At 44.3% G+C, this 25,873-nt stretch overlaps 1 protein-coding gene across 3 annotated transcripts in view; it reads left to right on the forward strand.

Moving 5' to 3' along the window:
* Positions 1–4,238: 4,238 nt before the first annotated feature.
* PCCB (propionyl-CoA carboxylase subunit beta) overlaps positions 4,239–25,873 on the forward strand; it is a 79,662-nt gene continuing 58,027 nt past the window's right edge. The window contains exons 1-5 of one of the 3 annotated variants that reach the window (XM_054482535.2): positions 4,239–4,471; positions 9,750–9,869; positions 10,439–10,507; positions 14,355–14,411; positions 15,829–15,942. In XM_054482535.2, coding sequence (XP_054338510.1) covers positions 4,289–4,471; positions 9,750–9,869; positions 10,439–10,507; positions 14,355–14,411; positions 15,829–15,942 — 543 coding nt within the window. In that variant the 5' untranslated portion in view covers positions 4,239–4,288. Of the gene's footprint in view, positions 4,472–9,175; positions 9,311–9,532; positions 9,870–10,438; positions 10,508–14,354; positions 14,412–15,828; positions 15,943–25,873 lie in introns of those variants that run through there. The other 2 variants (XM_063662195.1, XM_054482539.2) reach the window with 2 other exon arrangements.

The raw sequence follows: 25,873 nt of genomic DNA on the forward strand, positions 1-25,873 counted from the left end.
CAATCTGATGGGCCTCCCAGCTTCTCCCACTGTCTCCCCACTTTTTCTCACAGGTGGTTCCTCTAACTGATTTCTTTCTTTCTTTTTTTTCTTTTGAGACCGAGTGTTGCTCTGTCGCCCAGGCTGGAGTGCAGTGGTGCGATCTCGGTTCGCTGCAACCTCCACCTCTCAGGTTCAAGTGATTCTCTTGCCTCAGTCTCCCGAGTAGCTAGGATTATAGGCATGCACCACCGTGCCTGGCTAATTTTTCTTTTTAGTAGAGATGGGGTTTCACCAACTTGTCCAGGCTGGTCTCAAACTCCTGACCTCAGGTGATCCGCCTGCCTTGGCCTCTCAAAGTGCTGGGATTACAGGAGTGAACCACTGCACCTGGCCCCCTTAATTGATTTCTTGCATGTTAATTCCCCTCTTGGCAGTTGCTTCTCTGAAGACCCAGACTAAATTGTGACCTCTTCCATTTCCTCCTTCCTACCATTGCACTCATCTTTGCTGAAAGTTGTAACTGACTGGGCTAGAATGGCCAGAAAATGTTGGCACCTCACTGTCCCCCATCCATCCTCACTCCTTGTGGAAGGAAGTGAACAAATACTCTGAAATGTATCACTGTCCTTCACTCTAAGGAGAACTCATGAAAATTTCTGGTAAATAAGACTATCTCAGGATACTACTGGTAATCTATTAGGTAACACTTAAAAGAGTACTTCACATTTGCCAGGCATTATGTTAGCTGCTTTATGTGCATTCTCACATTTAAGCCTTATAACTTGGCCAGGTATGGTGGCTCACATCTGTAATCCCAGCACTTTGGGAGGCCGAGGCAGGCAGATCACTTGAGATCAGGAGTTCGAGGCAAGCCTGGCCAACATGGTGAAACTCCATCTCTACTAAAAATACAAAAAAATTAGCTGGGCATGGTGGCACACGCCTGTAATCCCAGCTACTTGGGAGGCTGAGGCAGGAGAATCGCTTGAACTTGGGATGGGGAGGTTGCAGTGAGCCGAGATTGAGCCACTGCACTCCAGCCTGAGTGACAGAGCAAGACCCTGTCTCAAATAAATAAATAAATAAATAAATAAATAAATAAATATAAACCTTACAACTCTGAGGTAGAACTATTATTATTCCAATTTTACAGAAGAGGAAACTGAGGCCAAGTTGTCCAAGTCACACAGAGGTAACTGGCAGAGTTGGAACTAACCTCAGGACAGTCTAACACCAATGACTGGGCTCTTGTGATTATGTCATGGGTAACAAACTCAGAACACAAGGGTTTCATAGATCACCCCCTCTCCACTTTTACAGAGGAAACTGAGATCCTTAGGTGAATGACCCTGTGTTATCCAGGAAGTCAGGGCAGAAGCAAGATTTGCACCCAGGTGTTGACTCCAAATTTTCAGCTCTACTGTCTCAGAAAGTGAGAAAACTAAAAGATCAGGGTGACTCCTGTCTCACAATGGAGAAAAAAACTCAAACACAGCAACCAGTGGGGGGACTAAGGTCAGGAAAGCAGCCTAAAGCATAGTGGTATTAAAGGGCAATTACTGGATAGTTCAACTTCCTCCTACCCCCACCCACCTGCCCCAAGCTGGAGCTTACATCTGAGGTCTGAGGAATAACATTACAGATCTATAGAACTATGGAGTGCCCATAGGCAGGGCATTAGGACAGTGAGGAAGAAGTGGAGGGAGAGAGGACTAGCTAGAGGAAGCAGTTAGGTTCAGTGAGCCTCCCTGTGTTGGGTTTTCTACTAAGCACTGGTTATCTAAAGTTAAATAAGAAAAACGTCCTTGCCTCTGAGGATCAGGATAGACTGCATGGAGGAGATGATACCTGAGCAGGTTTCAGAGCCTGAAAAGACATAGAGGAGGGGGGGAAAACCTCTGGACTCACATGCAATTGCCTATTTGCTAGCTCGATTCAATTTCACAAGTACATTCTAAAGGCCTTCTCTGCGTTGGGCCTTGTTCCAGGTGCTGGGACCACAGTGGTGAGCAAATCAGCTGCAGTCCCTGACCTCTGGCTGGAGAGTCTGTCTAGGAAGACAGCTAAACAATCTTAACACAGTGTGAGATGTGCTTTATGTAAGGAACATACAAGGCACTGTGGGACAAGGGAGTCCAATTGCCCCCAGGCCAAAAGCAAGTCCCAATTTCTGGACATGAAAAAACTCTTCACAATCTAATGCCATTCTCACTTTCCAGTCTCTTTTACCACCATTTCCCCAAAAGCTGGGAACACAACAAAGTATGTGTGTGTGTCTGTGTATGTGAATCTGAACATGCCAGGCCTTTGCTCACACTGCTTCTGTTCCCTGGCATACGGATGCTTTCTTGGAGAAACTCAACACACTCAGCCTTACTCAAATTCTCTCTTGCGCTCCCAAGGCAATCTGCCTCTCTAGGTTGTCCATCTGCCTCTCTAGGTTGGTGAAGTCTTTAAAGCAAGGACCCAAATGCAAGGTCAAGAGTACCCATTATGGAGTTATACAGATACAGGTGGGTTTTGCCTAGCCAAGAGGCTTTGGCCTCTTAGCTGCCCTCTCTATCTAGATGAACAGTTCCTACTCCAGGAAATGCAATCAGTACTGATGTTTAGTTCTTGGCACACGGTAGGTGCTCAAAAATGTTTTCTGAGTTGAACTGCATTAACATTAAGGTCATAGGTCAGAATTTGCACTTTATGAAGGCCCTGGCTATGAGCTGGATCTGGGAAGGGCTCATGATCAACTTTAGCAGTTTTCTGTTGCTAAAAATGAGAAATATAAACCATGTTCTTTGTCTTGAAGACCTGCCTGTTAGTGGGAGAAACAGATGGTCAAGGTCTCAACAGTACAATTCCAAATTCCTAGAGCAGTGGTTCTTAAATTTTAGCAAGCAGATCAGAATCACCTAAAGGTCATCTGCTAAAACAGATGGCTGGCCCCAGCCCCAGAGTTTCTGATTTAAAGGTCTGGAGTAAACTCTGAGAATTCGAGCTTGCATTTCCAACTCACTCCCAGGTGATACTGAAGTTGCTGGATTGACAAGATTCCCTCCTTGATCAAACATTGATCAGGCTCTTCTGAGCTCTCTCTTTGACTAGGCCTGAGCGTGGGCTCCCATGTCTTTCCTTGTGGAATTCCATTTTAGCAAGAAACTTGCCAAGTCAGTTTAGCCAGAATCCTCCATTCTTGATATCTGATTACTCTCCATATCTGGTTTTGACCCATACCACCACCATCCCCCAGGCGATGTTCAGTTACCCTGACCTGCCTTGGGTAGGAATCTTGTTAGGTCAATTTAGCCAGATTCCCCACCAATGTTTCCTCTTAGTAATTTTCCATCCACTGACTTCCACACACTGCCCCTTAGCTACAAATTCCCACTTTGCTACATTCAGCCCAGTCGCTCTGACTTACTGCAAAACTCTATCCCTACCTCTGTCAGATTGGGCCTGAATAAAGTTTGCCTTACCATTCTTAAACATGAATAATTGTCATGAATAGTTTTTTCTTTAATGGGATCCATACTTTGAGAACTACTGATGAGAGGTTAAGGGTCCTGTGCTCATTATCTGGCACATATTAATGATAGGTCTCTGAGTTTGAATCCTGGCCAACCACATTGTCAGTCCTGGCCTTTTTTTTTTTTTTTTTTTTGAGACAGGGTTTTGCCCAGGCTGGACTGCAGTGATGCAATCACGGCTCACTGCAGCCTCCACCTCCTGGGCCAAGCCATCCTGCCGCCTTAGCCTCCCGAGTAGCTGGGGTCACAGGTGCAAGCCGCCATGCCCAGGTAATTTTTAATTTTTTTGTAGAGGTGGGGTCTCACTATATTGCTCAGGCTGGTCTTGGGCTCCTGGGCTCACCTACCTCGGCCTCAGTCTTGCCTCTTGATCAAATCACTCATCTCTCTGTGCTTCATTTACCTCATCTGTGAAATCCAGATAATAAGCTAGTGCATGGTAAGTGCAAAAAGCAACACCTGGCACAATGCTGAATAAATGTTGGTTAAATCTTATAATCATTTTCTGTAGGAAGTGGGACGACAAAGTTAAGGGTCTAGGTGGTCAGAGAAGAGCAAGGACTATGCCCCTTTTTTGTGCAGCCAGGCAGGCCCTGTACTTTTTCTCTGCGCGACCCTCCTCGGGCAGCATTGGGTCTCAAACTCTCACGCCTTACTCCCAAGCAGGTTCTGTAGTCCAGCCCCGCGGCTCCCTACAGCAAGCCGATGTTGCGCAAGCGCCGTACCCACGCTTTACGCACATGCGTACTCAGGTGCCCCGGTAGGGACGCGCCGGCACAGCAAAAATGGCAGCGGCATTACGGGTGGCGGCGGCCGGGGCAAGGCTCAGCGTTCTGGCGAGCGGTCTCCGCGCCGCGGTCCGCAGCCTTTGCAGCCAGGCCACCTCTGTTAACGAACGCATCGAAAACAAGCGCCGGACCGCGCTGCTGGGAGGAGGCCAACGCCGTATTGACGCGCAGCACAAGCGAGTGAGTCCTGAGGGGCCTAAGTGAGTCCCGCCCCTGGCGTCCGCGACCTATCACAGCGTGCCCGGCTTGCGGCGTCCGAGGCCTCCCTGCCAATCCGCACGGTGCCTGGAGGGGAGGGAGCGAGGGTGTTCACCTTGAAAACCTGTAGCGTTTCTCGTGGAGGCGGGTATAACCAGCAGAAGCACCTGTGTGCTTTTTCATACTGTTTAACCCTTGGGATTTAGACGGATCTGGGTGGTCTCCAGCCAGCTCACCACTTAACATAAGCTTTTGGGCAACTTATTAAATCTCTGTGGGTCATTTTAATAATTCTTCCTTCACAAGCGTATCGTTAGACCATAGATAGCAAAACGATAGGCGCTCAGTAAAAACGATGTGCTTATTCTCGTGCCCTATGAAAGAGTGATGGTAGATTCTTTCTCCTTTGTGGAAGCAGGAAAACTGAACTTGGGCATACTCCACTGACATGAAGTGGGGGATGTGCGCGTGCAGGGAACTTGCCGAACTTCTGCCCGCAGAATGCCTGGTCGAGCTCTTTAGGGCCTTAGCATGCCTCGCCTTGATGGGTAGCAAAGGCACGTGTCGGAAGCAGGTGGCCTTTCTGGTAGTGCGCAGGCTACTCTGGATGTTTGGCTGGACTGAGCAGTTGAAACACTGCCACCCACCGCCTGGGTTTTGAGGCGAGAATCCAGCTGGCCTTCAGAGATAAGCTGGGTGGCCCATTTTTTAGAGGTGACCCCTGACTTGAAACCAGGCTTGCCCCAGTGTGTCCGTGACTGGTGGGTGAGTCTGGACCGTTGTGTTGAACGAATTAACCAACGGGAAAATGCAGAAGTGAAACTCCTACAGGTGAAGAGTATTCAGGTACAACTCACAACCATGAGGAAGGCACTGGGGGAGGGATGGGGTCTTAAAGTGAGGAGATTTGAACAGCTCTATATTTGTCTAATATTGATTCAGATGTCATAAATTCGCATTTGACAAGGGTCCGAAGGTGACAGTTCCTTTTGACACTTGAGAGTGAAATGTAAATTTAGTGGTGGTTTCTGGTGCTAGGAGTGCTTTCTTTCCACTGGGGCTACTTCTAACCTACTCTGTTAGGGCTGAGGGAGACGTTAGATCATCCTCTGGAAGGACCTGTTAGTGGTCCTGTACACTCTTTCTGTTGGGGCCTATTGCTCAATTCTTCCCTGGAACATCGCCCAGCCCTTTCCCAGGTAGATCCTACTGAGTTTAGATGAAGCCTCCAGAAGCTATTTTTCTTTTGCCAAAGTTGACTTAGGAGGCAGATTTAATATGAACCCCCTCCTGCACCGCTTTTTATTTTTATTTTTTGATACGGAGTTTTGCTGTTGTTGCCCAGGCTGGAGTGCCATGGTGCGATCTTGGCTCATTGCAACCTCCGCCTCCCAGTTCAAGCTATTCTCCTGCCTCAGCCTCCCGAGTAGCTGGGATTACAGGTGCCCACCACCATGCCTGGCAACTTTTTTTTTGTATTTTTAGTAGAGACAGGGTTTCACCATGTTGGCCAGGCCGGTTTTGTATGCCTGACCTCAAGTGATTCACCCGCCTTGGCGTCCCAAAGTGTTGGGATTACAGGCGTGAGCCACTGCGCCCGACCCCGCACCCCTTTTTAAACAATTTTTGACCATTTCCGTAGATTTTCCCAGAAGAGGAATTAGTGGGTCAAAGGGTGTAAGTTTATTTTTTTGAGACAGGGTGTCACTCTGTTGTCCAGGCTAGAGTGCAGCAGCTCACTGCAACTTCCGCTTCCCAGCTTCAAGCAATTCTCCTGCCTCAGCCTCCAGAGTACCTGGGGTTACAGGTATGTGTCACCACATCTGGCTAATTTTTGTATTTTTAGTAGAGACAGGGTTTCACCATGTTGGCCAGGCTGGTCTTGAACTCCTGACCTCAGGTGATCCACCCGCCTCTGCCTCCCAAAGTGCTGGGATGACAGAATTTTTTTTTTTTTTCCTTGAGACAGGGTCTTACTCTGTCACCCAGGCTGGAGGGCAGTAGTGTAATCATGGCTCACTGCATCCTCGACCTTCTGGGCTCCAGTGATCCTTCCACTTCAGCCTCCTACCCAGCTAATTTTTTTTTTTTTTTTTGGTAGAGACAGGGTCTCGCTTTGTTGCCCAGGCTGGTCTCAACTCCTGGGCTCAAGCAGTCCTCCCACCTTGGCCTTCCAGAGTGCTGCGATTACAGGTGTGAGCCGCAGTGCCTGGTCAGTATAAATGTATTTTAAAAATCTGTACATATGTTGCCAAATTGGTTTCCTAAAAACTTACTCTACTTTACATGACAGTGTATAGGAGTGCCTGTTTTTTTGTTTTTGTTTTTGTTTTTTTTTAAATGCAACCTCACCAGCTTTGGCTACTTTCCTAAGGGGGAAATAATAGCCAATTTGAGGTATTTTTTGTTTGTTTTTGTTTTTTTCGGGGAGGGGGGGATGGGGACAGTAGGCTAGGGTATTTGCCTCGGGTTGAGAGCTTGGGAGTCCAAGCAATGGAGGATTTTTTTTTTTTTAAGATGGAGTCTTGCTTTGTCGCCCAGGCTGGAGTGCAGTGGCGCAGTCTTGTCTCACTGCAAGCTCCGCCTCCTGGGTTCACGCCGTTCTCCTGCCTCAGCCTCGTGAGTAGCTGGGACTACAGGTGCCCGCCACCACACCCGGCTAATTTTTTGTAGTTTTAGTAGAGACGGGGTTTCACTGTGTTTGCCAGGATGGTCTCGATCTCCTGACCTCATGATCCGCCTGCCTCGGCCTCCCAAAGTGTTGAGATTACAGGCGTGAGCCACTGCACATGGCCTCTTTTTTTTTTTTCTTTAAGACAGGGTCTCACCTTGTTGCTCAGGCTGGAGTGCGGTGGAGTGATCGTGGCTCACTACAACCTCTGCTTCCCAGGTTGAAGTGATTCTCCTGCCTTAGCCTCTTGAGTAGCTGGGATTACAGGCGCGTGCCACCACACCTGGCTAATTTTTGTATTTTTAGTAGAGACGGGGTTTCACCATGTTGACCAGGCTGGTCTCTAACTTCTGACCTCAGGTGATCCTCCCATTTCGGCCTCCCAAAGTGCTGGGATGACAGAATTTTTTTTTTTTTTTTTTTTTCCTTGAGACAAGGTCTTACTCTGTCACCCAGGCTGGAGGGCAGTGGTGTAATCGTGGCTTACTGCATCCTTGACCTCTGGGCTCCAGTGATCCTCTCACTTCAGCCTCCTACCCTGCTAGTTATTTTATTTTTTGGTAGAGACAGAGTCTCGCTTTGTTGCCCAGGCTGGTCTCAACTCCTGGGTTCAAGCAGTCCTCCCACCTTGGCGTCTCAAAGTGCTGGGATTACAGGTGTGAGCCGCAGTGCCTAGTCAGTATAAATATATTTTAAAAATCTGTATATATGTTGCCAAATTGGTTTCCTAAAAACTTATTCTACTTTATGTGACAGTGTATAGGATTGCCTGGTTTTTGTTTGTTTTTTTAAACACAACCTCACCAGCTTTAGCTACTTTCCTAAGGGGGAAATAATAGCCAATTTGAGGTATGTGGTTTTTTTGTTGTTGCTGTTGGGGAAGGGGACAGTAGGCTAGGGTATTTGCTTGGGGCTGAGAGCTTGGGAGCCCAAGCAATGGAGGCTTTTTTTTGTTTGTTTTTGTTTTTTGAGACAGTGTCTCACCCTATCACCCAGGCTGGAGTGCAGTGGTGCATTCTCGGCTCACTGCAACCCCCGCCTCCTGGATTCAAGCGATTCTCTTGCCTCAGCCTCCCGAGTAGCTGGGACTACAGGTGGGTACTACCAAGCCCGGCTAATTTTTTTTGTATTTTTAGTAGAGACAGGGTTTCGCTGTGTTAGCCAGGATGGTCTCGATCTCCTGACCTCATGATCCGCCTGCCTTGGCCTCCCAAAGTGCTGGGATTACAGGCGTGAGTCACTGCACCTAGCCTTTTTTTTTTTTTTTTTTTTTTTTTAAAGACAGGTTCTCACTTTGTTGCTCAGGCTGGAGCATGGTGGAATGATCACAGCTCACTACAACCTCCGCTTCCCAGGTTCAAGTGATTCTCCTGCCTCAGCCTCTTGAGTAGCTGGGATTACAGGCACGTGCCACCACTCCCAGCTAATTTTTGTATTTTTCAGTAGAGACCAGGTTTTGCCATGTTGTCCAGCTGGTCTCAAACTCCTGGGCTCAAGCGATGCTCGTCTCAGCCTCCCAAAGTGCTGGGATTACAGGTGTGAGCCACTGTGCCCAGCCGAGGCTCTTGGTAGATTGAGAGCTGCGACCTCATCTCCTCAAAGAAGCTTTTTTTTTTTTTTTTTTTTGAGATGGAGTTTCACTTTGTTGCCCAGGCTGGAGTGCAATGGTGCACAATCTCGGCTCACTGCAAGCTCTGCCTCCCAGGTTCAAGCGATTCTTCTGCCTCAGCCTCCTGAGTAGCTGGGAATACAGGCGCATGCCACCACACCCGGCTAATTTTGTATCTTTTAATAGAGATGGGGTTTCTCCATGTTGGTCAGGCTGGTCTCAATCTTCTGACCTTGTGATCCACCCGCCTCGGCCTCCCAAAGTGCTGGGTTTACAGGCGTGAGCCACCGTGCCCGGCCCAAAGAAGCATTTTTAAACTCTTCTCAAGTGAGCTCTTTAGCATTTTGTGTCCCACTCCCCTTCTACTCAGCCACTCCCTGCTGTGGGGTCATCTCTGTGTCACAGTGTCACTGTCAGATGTGGGGTCCCTAAACAGGGGATAGGATAGTAAGAGAAGGAGAAGCCCACAGAGGAGGGGAGAAGAACCAGGAAGTAGCGGGTCCTTGAGATGGGAGCTGGGAGCAGCAGGGACCCTTGTGAGGTGAGGTGTGCTTCTGTAGGTCTCCCTAGAAAAAAACCTGTGTCAGATCCTTCACTAAGCCTGCTTTAGTTTCCACCACCTGCTTCTGCATACTTTTTATGGCTCCTTAGGTCTCCAGTAAGTATTTGCGAAACTAGTTAATTGTGTTCCAGGGTCAGGTTCTCCTTACCCCCACTTCTCTCTACCTTTTCCTCACCCTATTTCCTTATTCATCTTCCACAGGTGGTTGGCTTCTGGAGCACACTGTCTGTCCTGATTTCCATGTCATCTAAAGTCTACTAATAACACCTATCTGCCTTGGGCAGGTTGGATAGAATGAAAGTACTTGCATTGAGATGAACGGGCAAATCTGCCCTTCAAGCCCTCCTATGAACAGCCCTTGCTTCACTTACTAAATTGTCTGTGATGACATCACTGAGTGGTCTTTGTTCCACTGTAGGGAAAGCTAACGGCCAGGGAGAGGATCAGTCTCTTGCTGGACCCTGGCAGCTTTGTTGAGAGCGACATGTTTGTGGAACACAGATGTGCAGATTTTGGAATGGCTGCTGATAAGAATAAGGTATTTGTTCAAATGGTGGTATTTTTTAGGTGTGGCTCAGCTGTCCTACCCACTAGAATAATAATCTATAAGGCTTTTATCTGAAGTCCTCTGCAGAGGCACTGCAGACATCACGCCCGGCTAATTTTTGTATTTTTAGTAGAGACGGGCTTTTGCCATGTTGGTCAGGGTGGCCTTGAACTCCTGGCTTCAAGCAATCCACCCACCTCGGACTCCCAAAGTGTTGGGACGACAGGCGTGAGCCACGGTACCCTGCCTTGTGTTTCTTTATACGTCCTCCTTCATATAAGCATAGAGAAGTGGTGGCCCTGGGTCTTGATTATTTTGCTTTTAGGAGGGTACATAAGGCCTAAGATGACAGTGCCCTTCACTCCTATTGATGAAGTAGTAGCCCTGTGCTTGCTGTTGTAGAGCTGGGAAAGTGGGGTGGGATTCCTTCATGTTCCTTGTTCACATTGACGTTTTAGGAATTTGGGTTTTGTTTTTGTCTTTCATTGAGGCATAGTGGCCAAATTCATTAGAAGAAGTATTTGGATTTTTTAACCTTTATTTTTGCATTTTTCTGGTAGTTTCCTGGAGACAGCGTGGTCACTGGACGAGGCCGAATCAATGGAAGATTGGTTTATGTCTTCAGTCAGGTATTTCATAACTCCAATAGTCTGAACTTTCTTGGAGGGCAGAGCCAAGAGGAAAATGTGTGAAAGAAGCCAATCTTGGGGAATGAAAACTTGCTTGTAGTTTGGGGAAAAAGGGATTTGCTTTGTTTTTCAGTGCATATTTCCAGAATATTGTGTGTTTTTTTCTTAGGAAGAGTCCTTAGTCTGTTTTGGGTGTGGGATCACAGGGCACTAGCCTTGTACAAAGGTATCCCAGGAACCAGGAATTTATTCCAAGTGAATGAGATTCCTCTTGGCAGGGTTGGGTGTGTGCCTGTAGGGCATCTGTGTCCTGGGCAGTGTATGTGGACTAGAGAGAGTGCAGTGGGTGCAGCCTAGCAAAGGGGACTTGACTCTCAGAACCAGAGTCCCACTGAGCTTTGGGTTTTCATGAATATGTTCAGAAAATTTTATCAGGGTGCCTCAAGACAGATACAGTTTGTTCACACACATAGCCAAAGCTATCAATACGTTATTTTACATGCAGAAGGGAATGAATGTTGTTAATCAGCTGGCCTTGCGATAGGGAGAGTAGCCTGATTTATCCAGGTAGGCCCAATATAATCACAGGGTCCTTAAAAGTGGAAGAGGGAGGTAGAAGAGGAGCTTATAAGGATGTGATATGAGAAGGACATGATCTGCAGTACCTGGCTTTGAAGATGGGAGAAGGGGACCATCAGCAAAGGAGTGCCCATGGTCTCTAGGAGCTGGTAAAGGCAAGAAAACACATTTTCCCCTGGAGCCTGCAGAAGGGAGCACAGGCCTGCCAACCTTAATTTTAGCCCAGTCAATCCTGTGTAGCACTTCTAAATTATAGAACTATAAGATAATACATGTGTGTTGTTTCAAGGCACTGAATTTATATTAATTTGTTATAGCAGTAATAGAAAACTGACATAGAATATGTTGTGTACTATTTTGGATTTGACTTTTTTCTCTCCAGAGGTGGAAATATGTATATAATTTAAAATGCTTAGGTCTTTTTACAGACCTAAGTTTGTTATGAAAATTGGCTAGGCGTGGCATCTCATGCCTGTAGTCTCAGTACTTTGGGAGGCTGAGACGGGTGGATCACCGAGGTCACGAGTTTGAGACCAGCTGGCCAACATGGCGAAACTCCATCTCTACTAAAAACACAAAAATTAGCTGGGTGTTTTGGTTGCCTGTAATCCCAGCTACTTGGGAGGCTGAGGCAGGAGAATCGTTTGAACCTGGGAGGCGGAGGTTGCAGTGAGCCGAGTTTGTGCCACTGCACTCGAGCCTGGGCGGCAGAGTGAGACTCCGTCTCAAAAAAATAATAATAAAATAGTTATACTTGGTTAATTTAAAATCTGTCATAGTTAGTATGCATTTACCAATTAAATTACCTTTGAAATGTTTTAAGACTGTTATAAATCGGTCTACCAAATGCCAAAATAGAAGGAATCACATTTCTTTGTTTTGTGCAATTTATGAGAGCTGAGAAAAACTTGTACAGAAGGAACCATTGAAAAGAGAGAGAGAGCAAAGAAAGATGTTTTCTGGACGCGGTGTTCACTCACCACTATTAAGCAGATGGAAAAATTCACTGAATTGATACTTTTGAGCACCTCTTATGCTCATGTGGTAGGGTGGGAGTGAGGAGAAGGTGGAGATAACTGAGGCAAGAGTTCCCACCCTGAAGAAGTGAATCATTTTATAGGCAGAATGGCACAGAACAGATGTAACCACAGAGCACATGGAGTGAGACGTTCCAGGCAAATGCTGTAGACCCAAGACAAGAGAAAATCATGTCCAGGGTTGAGGAAAGCTTTAGGAACAATGGGGCAATTGAGACAGGCCCTGAAGGATACTGAGGGTAGGGAGTGATGAGCCAGTTTTTTTTAATAGTGATCTCCAAGATGTTAATATCTTATGTATTTTTTCTGGGGAGCTTCTGTTCTTCTGGGGAGCCTCCTCAGTCCCTTGCCTGATAATTGGCTGTTGGTGTATTCTGGGGGGAGAGCAAAAAGGGGCCAGCACTCATTCAGTGTATAGGCTCCTAGTCTTGCATATTTTCAGCCTCACCTTTTCCTCTTTTAGGCTAGCAATTGTGAGTTTAGAACCCTTCTGGTTGATTTCCTTTAGAGAGCAAACATTCTCTCCTCTCAAGGTGAAGGAGAGGCCCTGTGGGGTCTAACTGCTTCTAATAGAGACTTCTTTTAGTCTCTGTTTTCAGCCTCCTCCTCACCTCCACTTTCCATGGTTCCTGGGTTGTCTCCTTGATTACCCCCACTGCAGGTGTGTAAGCTTCCATTCTCTCCCTCTAAATCAGGTATTTTCTTGTGCTTTCAGTTCCCCCCAAATTTGTTTAATCCTTCCTATGCTATTGTCTCCTTGTTCTTATTCTCTTGGCTGATTCTGTTCTTAATTCCCAACTGTCTTTTTGAGGGGGTTTTAGGAGAGATTATGCCCACAATAAGCCCTTTAGGTCTGAACATAATGAAGATCCATAAGCAGAAGAAGCAGTGAGAGCTTTGATTCTTGTTTTTTAACCTTTCTTTTTAAAACAGCAAATAATAGGCTGGGCACAGTGGCTCCCGCTTGTCATCTCAGCACTTTGGGAGGCCAAGGTGGGTGGATCACTTGAGGCCAGGAGTTTGAAACCGGCCTAACCAACATGGCAAAACTGTCTCTAATAAAAATACAAAAATTAGCTGGGCATGGTGGCACGTGCCTGTAATCCCAGCTACTCGGGAGGCTGAGGCAGGAGAATCACTTGAACCTGGGAGGCGGAGGATACAGTGAGCCAAGATTATGCCACTGCACTCCAGCCTGGGTGACAGAGCAAGACTTGGTGTCAAAATAATAAGTAAAATAAAACAGTAAATATTTCTTAAAAACAGAAGTGCTTGACTGTTTGATATCCGTAGAATCTGATATTAGAGTTAATTCTGTGTGATAGGTTTTCCTTCAGAACTGCAAATCATTTTTTTCGTTTTTTTTTTTTCCTTTCAAATCATTTCTGTAGAGCAAAGACTAGCTCTTTTGCTCTTGACAATTCGTCAACTTCCTTTAAGATATTTTATTCTATGGAATAATCTATAAATCAGACTTTTTTTCTAATTTTTTAAACTTCTGAAAATGCTTTAAAAACTATATGTATGTATTGTTTTTAATACAGAGTCTTGCTCTGTCGCCCAGGCTGGAGTGCAGTGGTGCAATCTCTGCCCACTGCAACCTCCGCCTCCTGGATTCAAGTGATTCTCCTGCGTCAGCCTCCCAAGTAGCTGGGATTACAGGCACACACCACCACGCCCAGCTAATTTTTATATTTTAGTAGAGACGGGGTTTCACCATGTTGGCCAGGCTGGTCTGGAACTCTTGACCTCAAGTGATCCTCCTGCCTTGGCCTCTCAAAGTCTTGGGATTACAGGCGTGAGCCACCATGCCCGGGCAACTTTTTTTGTTTTCTTTTGTTTTGAGACAGGGTTTTTGCTCTGTTGCGTAGACTGGAATACAGTGGTGCTGTCTCAACTCACTGAAGCCTCTGTCTCCAGGGCTCAAGCAATCCTCCTGCCTCAGCCTCCCGAGTAGCTGGGACTCCAGGCATGTGCCACCATGCGCAGCTAACTTTTTTCTATATTTTTTGTAGATACAGGCTTCTGCCATGTCACCCAGGCTGGTCTCAGACTCCTGGACTCAAGCCATCCACCTGCCTTGGCCTCCCAAAGTGTTGGGATTACAGGCATGAGCCACCATGCCTGGCCTAAAAGCTTTTATCTGTGAATTTTCTATTTCTTCCTCCTACTGGGTTTTCATCTCTAGCCAGTCACTATATTTGACTTGCTGATTTGTATTTTCTTTTTAGGATTTTACAGTTTTTGGAGGCAGTCTGTCAGGAGCACATGCCCAAAAGATCTGCAAAGTAAGTGTTTAATACTCAAATTCAATCCATTGCTTTCCTCAGTTACATAGTGCTTATTGAGTATCTTTGGGGTACAAGACACTGAGCTAGGTACTTGGGGTAGGGCAGAGGTATGCAAGATGTGCTGCCCACCCGAAGGGGTGCATAACAATTTTCATACTGTGGTTCTCTTCCATGGACTGGCAAAGCCTGGACCCTCCTGTTTTTACATGCCTAAAATAAAATTTGTAGGATTTTAAAGGATTAAAAATGTTTTTAAAAACCACATTTATAATATACGTGCTCCCTTGTTAATGCATTTAATAACAAGATTTAGCAGTAGATCTAATAACTACCGTAATTTCAAAGTAGTCAAAGGTGAAATATTTCAGGGTATCTGCAACAACTTTAATGGGACGTAAAAATATCTGTGGCTTCTAATAATGGCAAAGTCACAGATATTTCTAATACAGAGGCTCATTGCCTATATCCATAATGAAAAGAAATGTTAACGATCAGCTAACGTTAGTAAAGATAAATATGTAAATTTTTTCCCATTCAAGTTCATGGACTCCCATTCACAGACCTCTTGGGGTTCTGAGGATTTCAAGTGAAGAACCTCTTGTCTAGGTGGAAGGGCCAGGTTCTAGAAGGTAAAGAACAGTGCGAGCATTGTATGCTGATATTTAAAAACTGCTAGAGATTAGATGCTCTGGAGAGGAATAAAACTATAAATAATAGAGAATTTTGGAATTAAAGTTGGAGCTACTGGTAACTGGAACATCTGGATTATAGACATGGTCCTGTCATGTATTTCTCCTGAGACCTTGGGCCAGTCACTTAACTTTTAAACCTTCTTAATTTTTCTCATTTTACTCCCTCTGTTATGATGGGTAAATGAGGTAATGGAAGTGAAAGTGCTTTTTAAACTGTCAAGGACGGTAGGAATATTGCTTATTATGCTGTCAGAATTACTAACCCATGAGGAAAATCTGTCACATTAGAAGTAAAAGCAGGCCTGGGCCTGTCCTCAGATTAACAGATGGGTCAACATCTGCTTTCATGAAAGTACTGCTTTGCCATTCTGTCTACTGTAAGTTCTTTCAAAGCAGTACCTGGGAACAAAACTGGCTGCTGGAAGATGTTACAATGTGAGCCTGTGGTTCTAGAAATGGTTGCCATGAGTTGTTTTATCCCCTGCTAATGGGAAGTGCTTTGGCTCTTGGGTGTTTGGGGGCTTTAATCAGCCTATTAAATATCTGGTCCTTTGTCTTCCATGAAGGTACCCAATCATGATGGGGAGTGAAACCAGTGTTACTGCCTCCTGTTTTGAAAAGTGCACTTGGAACATTTTCCAGAAAACACTGTGGTATTTTGTGAATGTCATTTTTTATATCAAGAACATTTGTCTCAATAAAAGATTTCTCTGCTGTCTCAGATCATGGACCAGGCCATAACGGTGGGGGCTCCAGTGATTGGGCTGAATGACTCTGGGGGAGCACGGATCCAAGAGGGAGTGGAGTCTTTGGCTGGCTATGCAGACATCTTTCTGGTGAGAAACCTGTTAATAGAGAATAGAGAATAAAAAAATACAGGGCTTAAGTTCTCTAAGCCATGGCCTGGCCAGAGCTTCTCCAACTCTCCTCATTGTTCTCTGCCGCATTGTGTCTGTTCTGTGGGTCCTTTCTGTGTCACTGGGGGTGGGATGAAGGGTAGATGAAAAGCAAGAGAGAGTGGGAAGAGAGGGTTTTCATTTTTTCTAACAGAGGGCCACTCGGGAAATTACAGTTAAAGATCGTTCATAAGGGAAAAGCACTTGAAAATGTTTTTCTTTTTTTGAAAGCAAGGGAGAGGAAATATGAAAAGTTAAAATGAACTGATGTGCTAGAATTAGAAGTTTTAAAAAATTTAGCACTTTTTTTATTTTTTAGTTAAAACACTGCAGGATTATTATATAAAGTCCAAGCCATAGTGCAAAGAAGAATGAAATCACCCCAGATCCTACCATTCAGAAACATTTGGCGAACCTCATTACTGACATCTCTTTGCTTATTTACAGACTGAAATTACGAGAGAAAGAAATGAAAAGAAACATAAAATAATGTGTTATGTGAAGTATAAAGTATATTTGTGAGAGATACAGTAAGAGACTGGGATGAGAGAGATACTGCAGACAGAAACTGGCGACATTTCCAGGGAGAAGAAAGGAAGGAGACAGGCAGACATTGTTTTTAATCAGGCCAGCCACTCTTGTCATCCCTGCTCTGCAGGCTTACTTCTGTGGGTGGCTTGGCCTAAGCAGTTTAGGCCTGGAAGTCATTGCTGTTTAGAAACAAAAGAGCGGCCCTCAGAGACATGGTGATAAACCACCACATTTTAGAGCTTGACTGGATTTTAGAATAGCATCTAGTTGAATACATCTTTATGGGTCTGGAGGAGGTTTTTTTTTTTTTTTAATATTTATTTATTTATTTATTTATTTATTTATTTATTTAGAGACAGGGTCTCAGTTGGCCAGGCTGGAATGCAGTGGCATGATCTCTGCTCACTGTAACCTCAGCCTCCTGGACTCAAGTGATCATCCCACCTCAGTCTCCTGAATAGCTGGCACCACAGGCATGCACCACCACATCCAGTGAATTTTTTTTGTTTTTTTTTTTTTTTTTATACAGGCGGGGTTTTGCCATGTTGCGCAGGCTTATCTTGAACTTCTGGACTCAAGCGATTGGCCTGCGTTTGCCTCCCAAAGTGCTGGGATTACAGGAGTGAGTCACCACGCCTGACCTTTAATTTTTGTTTTCAAGGGCTGGTCTTTACTTTCAGATCTTCATTGCTTAATTGCTTACTAATGCTGCTTGTCATATTGATACCTCCACTCACTTATTCCTGCCTGTGTTATTTTTTGGTAACTTTTAATTTTGATAAAAATTCAAACTTCAGGCTGGGCGCGGTGGCTCACATCTGCAATCCCAGCACTTTGGGAGGCCAAGGCAGGTAGATCTCTTGACGTCAGGAGTTCAAGACCAGCCTGGCCAACATGGTGAAATCCTGTCTCTATTAAAAATACAAAAATTAGCTGGGCATGGTGGCACATGCCTGTAATCCCAACTACGCAGGAGGCTGAGGTGGGACAATTGCTTGAACCTGGGAGACAGAGGTTACAGTGAGCCAAGATTGTGGCATTGCACTCCAACCTGGGTGACAGAGCAAGACTCCGTCTCAAAAACAAAAAAAAATTCAAACTTCATAGAAAAATGACAAGAATAGTACGGGAACTCCTATACGTCCTTTTCCCAGATTCACCAGTTGTTTACATTTTCTCCATTTGTTCTGTTATTCTCTCTCCATATATACATATTTGCATGTTACATTTTTCTGAAATATTTGAGAATAAATTGGAGATACTATGTCTTCTTTACCTCCTGAGTTCTTCATTGGGTATTTCTAAAGCATAAGGATATTCTCTTAAATAACCAGAGTACAGTAATAAAAATCAGGAAATTTAACATCGATTCATCGATGTTATTCTAATTCATTATCCTTATTCAGGACTTAAGTCCTTTATAGTGTGTGCTCTTGGCATGTGTGCACTTTCTGTATGCACGCTCTCGCTCTCTCTGTCTCTGTGTCTCATATATATATATATATATATATATATATATATATATATATGTTCCTTCCTGGCCAGGATCCAATCCAGAATGAAGCATTGACTTTAGATGTTATCTCTCTTTAATCTTTTTTGATTTGGAGCAGTTCCTTTCTTTGTTCTCCATGATCTTGATATTTTAAAAAATAGCTTTGGCCGGGTGCGGTGGCTCATGCCTATGATCCCAGCACTTTGGGAGGCCGAGGCGGATGGATCACGAGGTCAGGAGATCAAGACTGTCCTGGCTAACACAGTGAAACCCCATCTCTACTGAAAAAACAAAAAATTAGCCAGGCGTGGTGGCGGGCACCTGTAGTCCCAGCTACTTGGGAGGCTGAGGCAGGAGAATGGCATGAACCCGGGAGGCAGAGCTTGCAGTCAGCCAAGATTGCGCCGCTGCACTCTAGCCTGGGCGACAGAGCAAGACTCCGTCTCAAAAAAAAAAAAAAAAAAAAAAAAGCTTAATAGGGCTGGGCGCGGTGGCTCATGCCTGTGATCCCAGCACTTTGGGAGGCCGAGGTGGGTGGATCACTAGGTCAGGAGTTCAAGACCAGCCTGGCCAAGATGGTGAAACCTTGTCTCTACTAAAAATACAAAAATTAGCCAGGCGTGATGGCGGGTTCCTGTAATCCCAGCTACTCGGGAGGCTGAGGCGGGGAATTGCTTGAACCTGAGAGGTGGAGGTTGCAGTGAGCTGAGATCATGCCACTGCACTCCAGCCTGGGTGACAGAGCGAGACTCCGTCTCAAAAAAAAAAAAAAAAGTAGCTTTATTGAGATATAATTTACAAACCATAAAATCCACCCATTGTAAAAATATAATTCAGTAATTTTAAATTAATTTTTAGAGTTGTACAGCCATAATCTAGTTTTCAAACCTGCCACTCCAAAAATACCTTCTTGCCTGTTTGCAGTCAGTTCCCACCTAACCACAGTCAATTCCTCACCCAACTTTCTTATTTTACAAATTTTTCCATCTGACTCCTTTCATAAGCACCATGTATTTTGAGGTTCATTTATATTGTAATGTGTATCAGTTTGTTCCTTTTTATTGGTGAATAATATCTATTGAATATTTTACATATTTTCGTCATTTACCGGTTGAAGGATATTTGGGTTGTTTCTAGTTCCTGGCTATCATGAGTAAATGCTACTGTGAACATTTGTGTATTACTTTGTGTGGACATATGTTTTCATAACCCTTGGATAGATAGGTACCTAAGAGTGGGATTGTAGGTTTTGTGATAAGCTTGTTTATAACTTTTTAAGAAACTGCCAGATGGTTTTCCAAAACAACTAAACCATTTACATTACCATGAGCAATGTATTCAGGGTTGGAGGTTCTCCATATCTTTGTTGATACTTGGTATTGTCAGTCTTTTTTTTTTGAGACAGAGTCTCGCTCTGTCGCCCAGGCTGGAGTGCAGTGGTGCGATCTCGGCTCACTGCAGCTCCACCTCCTGGGTTCACACCATTCTCCTGCCTGAGCCTCCTGAGTAGCTGGGACTACAGGCATCCGCCACCACGCCTAGCTAATTTTTTGTATTTTTAGTAGAGACTGGGTTTCACCGTGTTAGCTAGAATGGTCTCGATCTCCTGACCTCGTGATCTGCCCACCTTGGCCTCCCAAAGTGCTGGGATTACAGGTGTGAGCCACCACGCCCGGCCTTGTTTTTTTTTTTTTTTTTTTGAGATGGAGTCTCACTCTGTGGTCCAGGCTGGAGTGTTATGGTGCAGTCTCGGCTCACTGTAACCTCTGCCTGCCGGGTTCAAGTGATTCCCCTGCCTCTGCCTCCTGAGCAGCTGGGATTACAGGTACGTGCCACCATGCCCGGCTAATTTTGGTATTTTTAGTAGAGACGGGGTTTCACCATGTTGGCCAGGCTGGTCTTGAACTCCTGACTTCAAGTGATCCATCTCCCTCGGCCTCCCAAAGTGCTGAGATTACAGGCGTGAGCCACTGCACCCAGCCAGTCTTTTTTTGAGACAGGGTCTCACTCTGTTGTTCAGGCTGGAGTACAGTGGCATGATCAGAGCTCACTGCAGCCCCAACCTCCTGGGGTCAAGTGATCCTCCTGCCTCAGCCTCCCAAAGTGTTGGAATTACAGGCGTGAGCCACTGTGCCTGGTCCAGTCTTTTTGACTATAGCCATTTTAGTGGTGTGTAATGGTATCTCACTGTAGTTCTAGTTTGCATTTCTCAGATGACTAATCATGTCGAGCATCTTTATGTACATATTAGTCATTTGTAAGCCTTCTTTGCTGAAATGTCTATTCAGACATTTTGTCCATCTTGTAATTGGGTTTTTGAGTTGTAAGGGTTTTTCATATATTCTGGATACAAGTCCTTTATCAGATATATGATTTGTAAGTATTTTCTCCCAGTCTGTGGCTTTTCTTTTCTTTCTTAGTGGTAGCTTTATTTATTTTTATTTTTTATTTTTTGAGACAGCCTCACCCTGTCCTCCAGGCTGGAGTGCAGTGGTGTGATCTTGGCTCACTGCAACCTCCACTTCCTGGATTCAAGTGATTCTCCTGCCTCAGTCACCCAAGTAGCTGGGATTACAGGTGCGTGCCACCACGTCCAGCTAATTTCTTTGTATTTTTAGTAGAGACAGGGTTTCACCATGTTGCCCAGGCTAGTCTTGAACTCCTGAGCTCGGGTGATCTGCCTGCCTTGGCCTCTGAAAGTGCTGGGGTTACAGGCGTGAGCCAGCACACTCAGCCTATTTTTATTTTTTAGAGACAGGGTCTTGCTCTGTTGCCTGGGCTAGAGTGCAGTGGTGCAATCACAGCTCACTGCAGCCTTGAACTCTGGGCTCAAGCAATCCTCCTGCCTTAGCCTACCGAGTAGCTAGGACTTATAGGCACACACTAGTACACCCAGCTAATTTTTAAAAAATTTCTTTTGTGTGTAGAGATGGGGTCTTACTACATTGCCCAGCTTGGTCTTGAACTCCTGGTGTCAAGTGATCTGCCTCGACATCCCAAAGTGCTGGGATTACAAGCCACAGCCCCAAGCCTGTGGTGGCTTTTTTTTTGAGCTAGGGTCTCACTCTGTCACCTAGGCTGAAGTGTAGTGGTGTAATCATGGCTCACTGCAGCCTAGACTTCCCAGGGTCAGGCAGTCCTCCTGCCTCATCCTCCGAGTAGCTGAGACCACAGGCACATGCTACCACGTCTGGCAATTTTTTTTCATTATTTGTAGAGGTGGGGTCCCACTATGTTGCCCAGGCTGGTCTCAAACTTCTGGACTTAAACTATCTTCCTATCTCGGCTTCCTAGAGTGCTGGTATTACTGGCATAAGCCGATGTGCCCAGCCTCTGGTGGCTTTTGAGGTGGAGAAGTTTTTAATTTTGAAATCCAGTTTGTCAAGTTTTCTTTTGTGGGTCATGCTTCTATTGTCATATGTAAAAACTGTGTAATACAAAGTCATGAAGATTTTGTTTTCTTCATGGAGTTTTTTTTGTAGGTTTGGCTCTTTTTTTTTTTTTTTTTTTTTTTTTTGAGATAGAGTTTCACTCTTGTCGCCCAGGCTGGAGTGCAATGGCGCGATCTCAGGGATTATGGGTGCCTGCCACCAAACCTGGCTTGTGTGTGTGTGTGTGTGTGTGTGTGTGTGTGTAGATAGATATATATATATATCTATCTACACACATAAGTACATATAAGAGAGCCCAGCCAGCTTTCTTATAGTAGGTCTGTGATTCATTTTGAGTTAATTTTTGTATATGATGTGACATAAGGGTGTAACATCACTCTTGTCTCCCACCATTAATTGACATAACTATTCTTTCCCCATTGAATTGTCTTGACACATTGATAAAAATATCAGTTGATCATAAATGTAAGGGTTTGTTTCTGAACTCTCAGTTCTTCCATTGTTCTATGTCTATCCTTAAAATAGAATCACACTGTCTTGATTACTATAGTTTATAGGAGTTTTGAAGTTGTGTAAAATCCTCCAACTTGGTTTTTTTTTTTTTTTTTTTTTTAGATGTAGTCTCGCTTTGTAGCCCAGGCTGGAGCACAGTGGCATGATCTTAGCTCACTGCAACCTCCACCTCCTAGATTCAAGCGATTCTCCTGCCTCAGCCTCCCGAGTAGCTGGGATTACAGGCACGTGCCAGCACACCCAGCTAATTTTTGTATTTTTAGTGGAGATAGGGTTTCACCGTGTTGGTCAGGCTGGTCTCGAACTTATGACCTCAGGTGATCCACCCTCCTCGGCTTCTGAAAATGCTGGGATTACAAGCGTGAGCCACCGCACCCAGCCCGATCAGCTCTTAACTCTACAAAAATGCCTGCTGAGATTTAATAGGAACTGCATTGAGTCTGTAGATGAATTTGGTGAGAATTTATATCCTAACATATTGAGTCTTCCACTCCACATGGATGGAATGTTTCTCTGTTTATGTAGCTCTTTACTTTGTCTCAGCAATATTTTGTAATTTGCAGCATACCTGTCTTGCACTTCTTTTGTTAAGCTTATACCTAAAATATTTTACTCTGGCCAGGTGCAGTGGCTCACGCCTGTAATCCCAGCACTTGGGGAGGCCAAGGCAGGGGGATCACCTGAGGTCATGAGTTCGAGACTAGCCTGGCTAACATAGTGAAACCCTGTCTCTACTGAAAATACAAAAATTAGCCAGGTGTTGTGGTGCATGCCTGTAATCCCAGCTACTCAGAAGGCTGAGGCAGGAGAATCGCTTGAATCCAGGAGGCGGAGGTTGCAGACTCCAGCCTGGGCAACAGAGCAAGACTCCGTCTCAAAACAAAACAAAATATTTTACTTTTTGTGATGCTATTCAGAATGGAATTATCTTGTTAATTTCCTATTTGGATTCTTTGCAAATGTATAGAGATACAATTGGTTTTCATATGTTGATCTTGTATACTGCTTTGCTGAGGTTGTGTATTAGCTTGAATAGGGGGTGTGTGTGTATGTGTGTATTTCTTTGGATTTTCTTTTTTTTTTTTTTTTAAGCAAATAAAGGGGTAACTTATAAAAACACAAGAAACAGAAACCCACTCAAAACAATCTGACACAAAAAGGAGATGGATTTTCTATATAACCATCATGTATTCTGCAAATAGAGGCAGTTTTACTTATTCCTTTCTAATCTGGATGCCTTTTATTTCTTTTTCTTGCTAATTGCTCTGCTTAGAACCTGTAGTACAATGTTAAGTAGAAGTGGTAAGAGTGGACATCCTTGGCCGGGTGTGGTGGCTCATGCCTGTGATCCCAGCACTTTGGGAGGCTGAGGTGGGCAGATCGTGAGGTCAGGAGATCGAGACCATCCTGGCTAACACGGTGAAACCCCGTCTCTACTAAAAATACAAAAAAATTAGTCAGGTGTGGTGGCGGGCGCCTGTAGTCCCAGCTACTTGGGAGGCTGAGGCAGGAGAATGCCGTGAACCCGGGAGGCGGAGCCTGTAGTGAGCCGAGATCGTGCCACTGCACTCCAGCCTGGGTGACAGAGTGAGACTCTGTCTCAAAAAAAAAAAAATAAGAGTGGACATCCTTGTCTTGTTCCTAATCTTAAGGAGAAAGCATTCATTCTTCACCATTAAGCATGATGTTAACTGGTGTTTTTTTTTTGTTTGTTTTTTTTTGGACATTCTCTTGAAGGTTGAGGAAGTTCCTTTCTACTTCTAATTTTTTGAGTGTTTTTTATCATGAAAGGTGTTTAATATTGTCAAATGCTTTTTTCTGCATCTATGAGATAATCATGTGTTTTTTGTTCTTTATTCTAATGATATGGTATGTAACATTGGTTTTTAGAATGTTAAACCAACCTTGTATTTCTGTGATAAATCCCACTTGGTCATGGTATATCATCCTTTTTTGGAAGGTGCTGGGCTCTGCTAGTATTTCCTTGAGTACTTTTGAATCAATATTAGTAAGAGACATTGACCTACAGTTACCTTGTGATGTTTTCTTTTGGTTTTGGTGTTACAGTAATTCTCACCTCATAGAATGAGTTGGAAAGGTTGCCTCGGTGAGGTAGGTTCACTATGCACTGGTTACAAACTTTTCTGATTTCAGTAAGATAGAACACTCACACAAGTTACATGAAGTGCCCGGCCACATCTATTGTTTTTTGACATTTTTTTTCCCGCTCTAGACAGTCTTGCTCTGTTTCTCAGGCTGGAGTACAATGGCGCGATCTTGGCTCACTGCAGTCTCCACTTCCTGGGTTAAAGCAGTTCTCCTGTCTCAGCCTCCCGAGTAGCTGGGACTACAGACACACGCCACTACGCCCTTCTAATTTTTATATTTTTAGTAGAGACAGGGTTTCACCATATTGGTCAGGCTGGTCTCGAACTCCTGGCCTCAGGTGATCCACCTGCCTCGGCCTCCCAAAGTACTGGGATTACAGGCATGAGCCCCTGCGCCTGGCTGTTTTTTGACTTTTTAATTATGGCCATTTTTGCAAGAGTAAGGTGGTATCTCATTGTGGTTGTCATTTGCATTTTCCTGATAGCGATGTGAGCATTTTTTTCATGTTTGTTGGCCATTTGTATATCTTCTTTTGAGAAATGTCTATTCATGTCCTTTGCCTACTTTTTGATGAGATTATTTTTTCTTGCTGATTTGAGTTCCTTGTAGATTCTGCATACTGGTCCTTTGTCAGGTGCATAGTTTGTAAATATTTTCTCCCACTCTGTGAGTTGGCTCTTTGCTGATTATTTCTTTTGCTGTACAGAAGCTTTTTAGTTTAATTAGGGCCCGTTTATTTTTGTTTTTGTTGCATTAGCTTTTGGGGTCTTAGTCATGAATTTTTTGCCCGGGCCAGTGTTCAGAAGAGTTTTTCCAATGTTGTAGAATTTTTATGGTTTCAGGTCTTAGATTTAAGTCTTCGAAGTCTGGTAATGTGATGCCTTTGGATTTGTTCTTTTTGCTTAGTATTGCTTTGGCTATCTGGACTCTTTTTTTGGTTCCATATAAATTTTAGGATTGTATTTTCTAGTTCTGTGAAAAATGATGATGGTAGTGGTAGTGTTTTGATGAGAATTGCATTGAATCTGTAGATTGCTTTGGGCCATATGATCATTTTCACAATATTGATTCTTAACTCCATGAGCATGAGATGTGTTTTCATTTGTTTGTGTCATGTATAGTTTCTTTCAGCAGCATTTTGTAGTTTTACTTGTAGAGATCTTCACCTCCTTGGTTAGGTATATTCCTAGGTATTTTATTTTTTGCAGCTGTTGTAAAAGGAATTGAGTTCTTGATTTGATTGTCACCTTGGTTATTGTTGGTGTATAGCAGAGCTATTGATTTGTTCTATATTAATTTTGTAACCTAAGACTTTACTGAATTCCTTTATCAGATCTAGGAGTCTTTTGGATGAGTCTAGAGTTTTCCAGGTATATATGATATCACTGATAAACAGTACTTGTCTGACTTCCTCTTTTCCAATTTGGATGCCCTTTATTTCTTTCTCTTGCCCGATTGCTCTGGCTAGGACTTCCAGTACTATGTTGAATAGAAGTGGTGAAAGTGGGCATCCTTGTCTTGTTCCAGTTTTCAGGGGGAATGCTTTCAACTTTTCCCCATTCATTATGATGTTGGCTGTGGGTTTATCATATATTGCTTTTACCATTTTGAAGTACATCCCTCGTATGCCTAGTTTGAGAGTTTTTTGTTGTAAAGAGATGCTGGATTTTATTGCATGCTTTTTCTGCACCTATTGAGATGATCATATGGTTTTTGTTTTAAATTCTGTTTACGGGATGTGTCACATTTATTGACTTGCATATGTTAAACCATCCCTGCACCTCTGGGATGAAACTCACTTGATCATGTTGTATTATCTTTTTGATGTGCT

The sequence above is a fragment of the Pongo pygmaeus genome, chromosome 2 (assembly GCF_028885625.2).
Source record: "Pongo pygmaeus isolate AG05252 chromosome 2, NHGRI_mPonPyg2-v2.0_pri, whole genome shotgun sequence".
In the NCBI taxonomy this organism is placed as follows: Eukaryota; Metazoa; Chordata; class Mammalia; order Primates; family Hominidae; genus Pongo; species Pongo pygmaeus.